This window comes from Trichogramma pretiosum, unplaced genomic scaffold (assembly GCF_000599845.2).
Source record: "Trichogramma pretiosum strain Unisexual culture from Peru unplaced genomic scaffold, Tpre_2.0 scaffold1, whole genome shotgun sequence".
Taxonomy (NCBI): domain Eukaryota; kingdom Metazoa; phylum Arthropoda; class Insecta; order Hymenoptera; family Trichogrammatidae; genus Trichogramma; species Trichogramma pretiosum.
In genome coordinates, this window is record NW_019641703.1 from 3,617,025 (window position 1) to 3,628,092 (window position 11,068).

The window sequence follows — 11,068 nt, forward strand, 5'->3', positions numbered from 1 at the left end:
CGAAAGTAAAATGTCTCTACGATTTTTTAAAGTAACTGGATTAAAATTATGGCACACTGAAATCAAAATCTAAACAAATTAATGAATTATTTTTTTTTCAATTGGCTTACTTGGATAATACGGAAAATCTGAAATATTAAATAAAAAAAGACACAAAATATCCAAGCAAATTAATGAATAAAATTTTTGTTGTATTTATCTGTTTGATATTTACAAATCATTAGTAGCATAAAAAAAGTAATGCAATTATGCTGATTGTCATCGCGATCCACCAATCCTCTACCATTCGTCCTCGTGGATCCATTCATTCCCTCTTATCTTTCCTGTGTCTTTCAAGATCACATTTAATCTGAGCCATTATCAGGGCGGTCACGTATCCCCATCGCGTGCAAAATCTATGTATCAGCGACTCGCACAGAAACGCGTCGGCGTGATCTCGATGCGCCGGGGTGAGCGCGCTCAGGCCGCGGGCACCGGTCGCGAACTCGAAGTACTCCTTGTACGGGTGGCGGCGCGCCGCGTCCGCGGGCTTTGTCTGAGCCACGTCGTGGAGCGTGATGGGCACCTGGAGTCCCGCCGTCTTGAATATCGACAAGTGCGCCTCCTCCGCGAATTTCTCGTTCGTCCACCAAATATCGTTGAGATGCGGGGCTGTCTGGTAGAAATCTTGCTTGACGAGAAATTGCAGGACGGCCAGTACGTCCACTCGCTGGATCTCGTAGCTCGCGTTCTCGAGAGTTTGCAAGATGGTCAGGACGCCGGCCACCTCCTCCAACTTGTTACCCGAGGGCCGTCGCACGAACGTCTTGGCGAAGTAATCCTCGGTGGGAAACGTGAACTGATTGATTCGAGCCCCGCGTTCCAAGAGTTCGCGGACGCTGTCCGTCGCGAGATTCGCCACGGCCCATTGAAGCGGCGTCCGGCCGAGCTCGTCCCGCACGTCGGGCAGTATCTCGTGCTTGCTGTGCGTGTACAGCAGCCTTATCAACTTGTAGTTCCAGCGCGCGGACTTGCAGACGGCGTGCAGAGCCGTCGATCCCTCGATGCTGGCGGCGTTCGGATCCGCGCCCTCGTTCAGCAGCAGCTTCACCGTCTTCTTTTTGTCCCAGGACAGAGCCATGTGCAGCGGCGTGTTGCCCAGCAGATCCCGGGCGTCCACCTGCACCGCCGAGACTTTTCCCGCGTTGTGCTCGAACAGCAGACTGGCGATTTTCGAGCTCTCGTCGTCGGTGTATTCCGTGCCGCAAACGACGTGCAGAGGCGTGTACGTTTCCCCGTTGGCCAGATTCGGATCGGCGCCCTTCTCGATCAGCAACTGGATCAGTGTGTCGTACTTGCGGTTCAGAGCCAAGTGCAGCGGTGGACATTCCGATTCGGGCTCGAGGTCATTCACGTGCTCCAGGCTTCTGTCGAGGTACGACCTGACCACGTACCACATGTTGGTCTTGCAGGCCACGTGCAAATGCGACAATCCCTCTTCGTTGGTGAAGTTTATGTCGCGCTCGTCGTATATGTCAAAGAGGTCGCGGACCATGACGAAGTTGTTCGGGCGTTTGGACGCCAAGTGCAGCGGTGTGGCGCGAATCGACGTCGGCCGGCCGTCGTCCCCGTAAACCACCTTCTGGTCTTTGTAGCCGCTACGGGCCGCGAACGTGATGAACTCGTCGTTCTCGTGCGTCACGGACTCGAACAGAAGCAGCTCGATCTCGTCGGGATGAAAAATATTTCGTAGATTTGGATGACCGCCGTTCCAATTGCAGATCGTGGGTAAAATGGCATCGAGGTAAGCGCGTCGCTCCGCTGCGATTTGAAAATTGACACCCGCTCGAGATTTCCGGAGAACCTCCGTGCACAACGAGAACGACTGAAACGACATGACTTTGCTGCTTGGCGATTCGAGACTTTTTTTCTACTTTGGATCGACGCGATCTTTTGTTCTTTTCGGCCGTTTACACCGCGACGTCGAGTAACGTGTACTGAATAGGCCGATATTATTGTACGTACGCGCGCGAAACTGTACGAGCTACTACTGTGTATTTGTTTACGCGCGAGACGGACGATCTACACGAGGTGCTGCGTAATAGTCGTAACAATTAATAGATACATGAGCACCGTTAATCAAGTCTATACTACGATCTCATTGCTCGATATATCTGAAAAAGGATAAATAAATTTACAAAAATTTAACCGAGATGGAAACAACTCTGAAACCGTGTATTATTACTTATAAAGATAATGTGAAACAATTGGAGAAAAATTGGAATATTTAGAAAAGAAAAAGATTATTGTTAAAATCAATCATTTGCTATTTTAAAAAAAATGCAAAATATAATGTGAAACTTCTTCATGTTCAATTTTTTTAATATACCTATTTGGATAAAAAAGACTTGGGAATATTAAATAAAAACAGACAAAATATTTAAGAAAATAAACGAATTCAATTTTTTTAATTATATTTATTTGAATTACATGAAATATCTGGTGTCTGTTGCCAAGCAAACGTTACATAAATCTCGATTCATTAGCTGGTCCAAGATCATTTCACAGCAAAGAATTGGCAGACGATGGCGGGTCAGCTCCATAAATGGCTCCAGTGCCCATCGTCGGCAAAATCTTCTCAGCATTATCTCGAGCGGGTGAAATTCACAGACCGGAATGTACCGACGTTCATCTACGTACTGGAACTTGAAGTAATCTTTGTATGTGAGTAGTTTCGCCGCCTCTTCGGGTCGCAATCGGATAACGTCGTAGAGTGACAGATTCGGTTTAATCATTATTATTTTCGTCAACCATGTGAACCTTTCGTCCTTGTGCCAACATTTTCCAAGATCCTCCGACTTCTCGAGTATATCATGATCAACGAAGTCTGCCATGATCGTCTGGGCCTCATTTCGTTCCAGCTCGTATCCTCTTTTTTTGAGACGTTCAACGACATCCAGAGTGTCACACGCTACTCTCAATTTAAAATATATCGATGATTCCTTGAAAACGAGACTGGACAGATCAGCGCCACGATCCAAGAGTAAGTCGACTAGTTCCGGCTTGAGATGCGCTACAGCCCTTTGAAGAGGTGTCCGGCCTTTCTTGTCCCGGGCATCAACCTGCACGGTCTGCTGCATCTCGTCGTTTATCTTGAAGAACAGCTCCGCTAACTTTCGATATTCATTATTACCTTCGTTACAATCTTCGACATTCACTTGGTAATAATCATCACTTTTGCAAATAATATGCAAAGGTGTCGATCCAGACATATCGGCCAAATTCGGATCGGCTCCATTTTTTAGCAGCAATTCGACCACCTTTTTGTGTCCGGCGTTCACAGCCAAGTGCAGGGGCGAATCACCTGTTATTGTGTCGAGGCAGTTGGGATCTTGTCCAAGTTCGAGGAATTTCTCGACGACATCTAAACAGTTGAACTTGCAGGCCACATGGAAATGCGTTAATCCAAATTCATCGGTGTAATTGACGTCGTATCTGTCGTATATTTTAAAAAGATTACTGACTTTGATATACGAGTAGGGGTGATCACATTTACGGATCGAATATTTAGCGTGATGCAGTGCAGTAGTGTGCTTTAGCAGCGGTTTGCCATTTTGATCTAGGTCGGGCTCGTGCTTGTAATCAGTGCTAGCAACGAAATGAATAAATTGGTCTCCTTTGTATTCATTATTTCTAACGGCATCTATGAGAAGATCCTCGATTTCTTCTTTTTGAAAAATGTCTCGAAGATCAGGGAGTTCGTAATTCCAATGATTGAGTAAGGGATAAAGTTCGCGAAGAAATACTGATCGCTCTATTGAGTTACACAAATTGACCTTTTCACGCGCAATCTTCAAAATTTCCAATTTTTTTTGATAATCCGTTGGCCGGAAATCATAGTAGGCAATTTCGCCTTCTTCAATATAGAAAGCGTCGTTTTCAGACCGCGACGAGGAAGGTAACTGCGAAAATGAATTTTCTTCGGACCACCACATTATACGCAAACGGTTTCACAAAAATCCCCAGCTGTAGTCGGTGCTCGATCTTCCTCAATGCGCTTTAAGCTAAGCAGTGATGTCTACTCGTAACGTATAAGTTTACACCGTCACGCCTGTGATCGTGGGACTGTAAACGTGAGCGAAGCAGACAGACCCGCACGCGAGCACGATGCCAACAATGTGAGAGAGGCAGAGATTTCTATTTCACGACGCTATTGGTTTTGAGCCTGTGATGGAAAGCGCTCAAGTGTCAGATTCCGAACTTTACGTCAACACGCTCGCTCATTTTCCCATTAATTACTCGATGAGCGCCTGAAATAGGGGCAAAAATATGTTGAATGAAATTACTACAATTCGAGAAAACGGACTAGATGATGATATTATGTAGTCTCGATTACATAAGTGAAATCCGTTTACTCAAAGGTTGAATTTGGGTACTACAATTTAATTCAAATCATTTAGAATCTTAATTTTTTTATAAATTAAATTTTAAAGTTACTTTGGTTTGAATTTTTTTCTTAAATTGTCAACTTTTTGGGGTTTTAATTTTTTTTATAGAAATAAGTTCAGTTTCAATAGCTATTCTTAAATTAACGCACGCGAAAAAAATTCATATCATTCAAAATTAGAAAATCTAAAAAAATTTCAAGGAAATTACTAAAATTCAACGAAAAAGGAAACGGATTGCGAGATATAATGTGAAACTTCGATATGATCTTTCAAATTAAGAATTCAATTTTGTTTTATTTTGTCTATTTGAGTAAAATGGAAGATTAGGCATATTAAATGAAAACAAACATAAAAAATTTAAGAAAACCAATGAATTTTTAATTATATTTATTTGAATTACATGAAATATCTGCTGTCTGTTGCCAAGCAAACGTTACATAAATCTCGATTCATTAGCTGGTCCAAGATCATTTCACAGCAGAGAATTGGCAGTCGATGGCGGGTCAGCTCCATAAACGGTTCCAGTGTCCATCGTCGGCAAAATTTTCTCAGCATTATTTCGAGCGGATGGTAAGAACAACGAACTCCGTAAGGATAGCAGCATCTATTTGCGTAATTGAACTTGAAGTAGTCCTTATATGTTAGTTGTTTCGCCGCCTCTTCGGGTCGTAATTGGATAACGTCGTAGAGCGACAGATTCGGATTCATCATTTTCAATTTTTTAGCACCTCTTACAAAACGCGAATCGTCATACCACCATTTTTTGAGATCCCCCGACCTTCCGAAAAAATTGTACTCGACGAACAATTGTAAAATCGTCTGGGCGTCGCTTTGTTTCAGCACGTATCCTCTTTTCTCGAGACGTTCCACGGTGATCAGAACACTAGACGCTACTCTCAATGTAAAATGTGGCCATGATTCTTCGTGTCGCTGAGTACAAAATTCGCCGAAGTAATCCTCAGTGGGGAAAACAAAACTGGACAGATCAGCGCCACGATCCAAGAGTACGTCGAACACATCCGGCTTGAGACTCGCCACGGCCCATTGCAACGGCGTCCTGCCCCACTTGTCCCGGGCGTCGATTTTCACAGTTTGCTGTATCTCGTTATTTATCTTGAAGAACAGCTCCACGAAGTCACGATATTCGTCAACACATTCGTAAGTATCTTCGTCAATAAATGTATGATCAATGTTGTTAATTTTGCAAATAAAATGCAAAGGTGTCGATCCATACTTATCGGCCCAATTCGGATCGGCTACATTTTTTAACAGCAATTCGACCACCTTTTTGTGTCCGTCGTTCAGAGCCAAGTGAAGCGGTGAAGCACCTGTTTTTGGCACGACGATATTGGGATTCTGCCCTAAATCGAGGAATTTTTTAACGACTCCACAGCAGTTGAATTTGCAGGCCACATGAAAGTGAGTCAGACCGTCAACGTTTGTGTAATTCACATCGTATCTGTCGTATATTTGAAAAAGATTATTGACCGTGTCATTCTCGGTAGGGCCAACATCCATAGCGAGATGCACTGGCGTAGTGATACGCAAAAATGGATCGCCGTATTTATTAAAGTATGGCTCGTGTTTGTAGCCGGTCTCAGCAACGAAACGAATGAATAGTGCTCCTTTATATCTGTCGACCCATCCATCTTCATACTGAACGGCATCTTCGAGAAGAGCCTCGATTTCTTCGTTTTGAAATATGTCTCGAAGATCAGGACGTTTGCCCTTCCAATGTTTCGCCAAGGAAAAAAGTTTTCTGAGAAATGGAAATCGCTCATCTTCGTTCTTCAAATTGACCTTTTCGCGCATACTCTTCAACCTTGCTAATTTTTTTAGGTTAACACATTTTATGTGCTCGACGGGATCATAGTCGCTTCTATCGCTGCCCTCGTCATCATAACTTTCACCGAATTCGTCGTCGGACGACGAACTTTTTCTTGTTTCTTCTTCGTACCACATCATACACACACAATCGCTCACTTGCTGCAATCAGTGCGATCTTCCTTTGCGATTAAAGTTATACGGTGTCGCGTCGTAACGTGTACTGATCGTGTGCGATCCTTAGACTGTAAACATGCGTGCGAAGCTAATAAAGTATATTTGTAAAAGTTGGCGGTTGGCCGTTGGATCGAGCGAGCAACTGCACACGCACGAGCACGCACAGCGCGAGAGAACTAGTCGTTTTGAGTCTGCGATAGACAGCGCTCAAGTGGCAGATTCTGAATTTCACGGCGACGCAGTCTCTTAGTAGTCTATGCAGGTATCTCGCTCGTTCGTCTTTCACGAGTTAATTACTCATACCTAACGCGCCTGAAGAAAATTCGTTAATAATTAGAAAATATATATGAATTTGAATGAAATTACAAAAATGGAAACGTACCCTCAAGTTTCATTTGAGTTTATGTAATCATCTATTATTCTTTATTGAGATAATGAACGACTTTATTGAGAATGAAACAATTGGGAAACAAATTGAAAAATTAAGAAAAGAAAAAGATTATTGTTAAAGTAAATAATCAACTTTTTAAAAACAATTGCGAGATATACTGTGAAACTTGGTTATGATTTTCAAATTAAGAATTCAATTTTTTTTTATTTTATCTATTTGGGTAAAATGGAAGATAAGGAATATTAAATAAAAACAGACATAAAAAATATAAGAAAACCAATAAATTCAATGTTTTTAATTATATTTATTTAAATGATATGTAAAATCTACAAGATTTAATAACATAAAAAACACTCGTTAAACAGACATACGTTTATCGCCATCATGTGGAGCTTTGGACTGCAAATGTCAAGCAAATGTTACATAAATCTCGATTCATTAGCTGGTCCAAGATTATTTCACAGCAAAGAATTGGCAGACGATTGCAGGTCAACTCCATAAACGGCTCCAGTGCCCAGCGTCGGCAAAATTTTCTCAGCATTATTTCGAGCGGATGGTAAGAACAAAGAACTCTGTAAGGATAGCACCGTCTATTTGCGTAATCGAACTTGAAGTAATCCTTATAAGTTAGTTGTTTCGCCGCCTCTTCGGGTCGTAATTGGATAACGTCGTAGAGCGACAGATTCGGATTCATCATTTTCAATTTTTTAGCACCTCTTACGAAACGCGAATCGTCATACCACCATTTTTTAAGATCCCCCGAGCTTCCGAAAAAATTGTACTCGACCAACAATTGTAAAATCGTCTGGGCGTCGCTGCGTTCCAGCACGTATCCTCTTTTCTCGAGACGTTCCACGGTGATCAGAACACTAGACGCTACTCTCAATGTAAAATGTGGCCATGATTCTTCGTGTCGCTGAGTACAAAATTCGCCGAAGTAATCCTCAGTGGGGAAAACAAAACTGGACAGATCAGCGCCACGATCCAAGAGTACGTCGAACACATCCGGCTTGAGACTCGCCACGGCCCATTGCAACGGTGTCCAGCCCCACTTGTCCCGGGCGTCAATCTGCACGGTCTGCTGCATCTCGTCGTTTATCTTGAAGAACAGCTCCGTCAAGTGACGATATTCTTCACCATAATCGTAAATATCTTCGTCAATTAGGAAATCATCAATGCTGTCAATTTGGCAAATAATATGCAAGGGTGTCGATCCATCCTTATTGGCCAAATTCGGTTCGGCCCCACTTTTCAACAGCAATTCGACAACTTCGTTTCTCTCGTATTTCAAGGCCATGTGTAGCGGTGAATTACCTGTTGTTTCCACGACGATATTGGGATTCTGCCCTAACTCGAGGAATTTTTGAACGACCCCACAGCAGTTGAATTTGCAGGCCACATGAAAATGAGTCAGACCGTCATCGTTCGTGTAATTCACATCGTATCTGTCGTATATTTCAAAAAGATGATCGACCACGAAATCCCAGGAAGGGAACAATTCTATGGCGTGATGTACTGGCGTAGTTTGACACAAAATTGGCTTGCCATCTTGATCTATGTCGGGCTCGTGCTTGTAGCCGGTCTGAGCAATGAAATCAATAAATTGTCCTCCTACATATATACGGGTTGATCCATCTTCATATTTAACGGCATCTTCGAGAAGATCCTCGATTTCTTTTTTTTGAAAAATGTCTTGGACACCAGAGAGATCAAGTTCGTAATTCCAATTGCTGATTAAGGGATAAACTTGACGAAGAAATTCAAATCGCTCATGTTCGTTCTCCAAATTGACCTTTTCACGCATACTCTTCAACCTTGCTAATTTTTTTAGGTTATCCGCGTACTCGAAATCATCGTCATAACCTTCGTCTTCTTCACCAGAAAAACTGTCGTCGGACCACATTATACACAGTCGGTTTAACACAAATCACAAGCTGCAGTCGTCGTAGCGTACACGTGTATACTGATGGACTGCGATCTTTGGACTGTACACACGAGCGAGGAGACACGCGGAGGCGAGCACGTACTATGCGAGGGAGACAGAAATTGCACGGCGTTATTTTTTTGAGCCTGTGATAGACAGCGCTCGAGTGGCCAAATCTGAACTTCGCGTCAACGTTTCGCTCAATTTTCCATTTTACCTAATGAGTGCCTGAAAAAGGTTCACTTTATAAAATCATCTAAAATGGTTTGAGTGAAATTACAATGATTCATGGGAACGGACTAAATGACGGTTTAATTATCTAGTCTAAATTTCATAACTAGCATGTCGGGATTTGTTTACTATCGAGTTGAATTTCATTTCTGTAATTTAATTAACTTTGATTCTTAATTTTTTTTATAAACTATGTTCTAAAGTTACCTTGCTTTTAAATTTATAATTAAATTGTTAACTTTTTGGGTTCTAATTTTTTATAGAAATAAATTTTTTTTCAACAGCTATTCTTAAATAGCTATTTATTGATTTTTTATTTTAATTATATGTTTTTCCATCTACTTAAAACATCTGATTTTGGTTTTTTCAATTTCATTCATTTTACTGTAAATACGTTTTTCGATTTAGGTTATCGTAGATACTCTTCGTATTTACTGTACGTATTAGATGAGTTTCTCAGTAGTGAGTACCGATACGTAAGTACCAATTTACTAAAAAAATAAAACTCAAATTATTGAAAAATCTTCAACTTAATTTTTCATAGATAACTTTTAGCTAAATCTAACGTTCCCAGTGCATCTATAAAAGCTTAACTCGCAAAAAAAGAAGAAATTAGAAATTATAATTCACGCATAAACCGGAAAGATATTCAAGTATTATACCGTGCGTTTATACCTTGAAGTACGTGCATTACAGTGCCGTTATACGTACAATCTGAGAGGGAATAAAAACAAATGGTAAAATAAAGGTGCACACCAGCGCATCGTATATGGACGCGCGCACCGAGACCCTCGACCGACTGCAATAGATATATAAAATTTCGCCACGAATTTCGGTGTGTGCATTATACGATATATAGACCGCGTGCAGATAAAGATCCTGGGCTTTCTTTCTTTCTCTTTCTCTCTCTCTCTCTCTCTCTCTTTCTCTGTGTGAATGGATTGTATAGGGGCGAAAAAAAAGATGCGCCAGGTTGCCTTTGCTTTGCGCGCGCGCGCGTGGGAGAGTCCAAGACAACAGGATACACAATGAAATAATTACTGGAAGGAAGAGAGCCACCGCCGAAAAAAAGGCAGCGAGGCAGCGGGGCATTATATACGTATTTTTCGGCAGCGGCGTGTCCACGAAGCCGTGACACCCACCTCTGCTGCTACTGCTAGCTATATGCACTGCAGCGGTATATTATAGACGACGTTATATAGTAGTAGGTACGAGAAATCAGCTCGGGACGCACCGCATTATATATAGTGCAACAATGACTAAATTTGCCGCTGCTCGGGCCAATGTATGCAGCTCTTTTTGCCAGTGGCTTCTCGCACCGAGCGGAAGCGATAAACATTCAACGTGATTTTTTAACCTTGTTTAGTTGTTGTATGTATAGAGGCGCACCGTCGTTATAATTACGTTCTTTTTCTTCTCCCTCCTTGCCGTTTTACCTAAAATGGGGCCCCGGCTATTTTTTCGTTGTCCTATTTAAAAATCAAATTTTCGACGATCGCTATGATTATTCTGCAGCGGATGCATTTATATCGCAGAAGTCACGAGTCGACGAAAAATTCACATGCTAGGCCCGTAACGAACGATAAGAGCATTCGGAATTTCTAATTCGTTGTACAATTAGAATATGCTCGCGTTTCTATTATAGCCTTGGCTCATCGCAGCTTTTATGCATAGCTGCTCGACTTTTTTTCCACTCTTTCTTTCTCTCGCGATCTGTTACGAGCGCGCAGAAAACTAAACAGAGTCTCAAAATAAAATTGCTTCTGCGTGCACACGAACTTCTCTCTCTCACTCGCGGCGCGGGCGAAAAAAAGCGCAGCACGTAGTGTAGTAGCTATTGCTTCGACTCCTGCTGCATCTTCGCTCGCATACATCCAGCATACGCAGGCCGAAAATCTTTTTATTGCCGTCTCTCTCACTCTCTCTCGCTTGAAAAATCTTTCGAGCTAAAATTACTATCAGCTATTCGACACTGTTGCTGCGTTTTTGCCACTACTACGCATATATACTTTGTAAGCCGCGCAGTTTTGTAACCGGCGAAAATTTTTGTGTTTTCGAGAGATCGCGAAAAAAAAGAAGAAGAAAACGACGATT

The 11,068-nt window shown here is 42.1% G+C and overlaps 1 protein-coding gene across 1 annotated transcript; it reads right to left on the minus strand.

The window, feature by feature from the left end:
* Positions 1–2,436: 2,436 nt before the first annotated feature.
* On the minus strand, positions 2,437–8,742 carry LOC106653422. Its single transcript, XM_023462842.1, has 3 exons — positions 7,418–8,742; positions 4,828–6,413; positions 2,437–3,987 (listed from the first exon to the last, which is right to left on the minus strand). The coding sequence occupies exons 1-3, from the start codon at positions 8,720–8,722 to the stop codon at positions 2,466–2,468; spliced, it is 4,413 nt and encodes a 1,470-aa protein (XP_023318610.1). The 5' UTR covers positions 8,723–8,742; the 3' UTR covers positions 2,437–2,465.
* Between the last annotated feature and the right edge of the window lie 2,326 nt (positions 8,743–11,068).

Bases quoted from the DNA above. Each gene is read 5' to 3' on its own strand.
- LOC106653422 (XM_023462842.1), bottom strand. From the start codon at position 8,722: ATGTGGTCCGACGACAGTTTTTCTGGTGAAGAAGACGAAGGTTATGAC. The intron at 6,414-7,417 runs GCAAATAGACGG...CACTGATTGCAG, and splicing joins ATTACTTCAAGTTCGATTAC to CAAGTGAGCGATTGTGTGTG. The intron at 3,988-4,827 runs GTAATTCAAATA...ATTTTTGTGAAA, and splicing joins ACAGACAGCAGATATTTCAT to CCGTTTGCGTATAATGTGGT.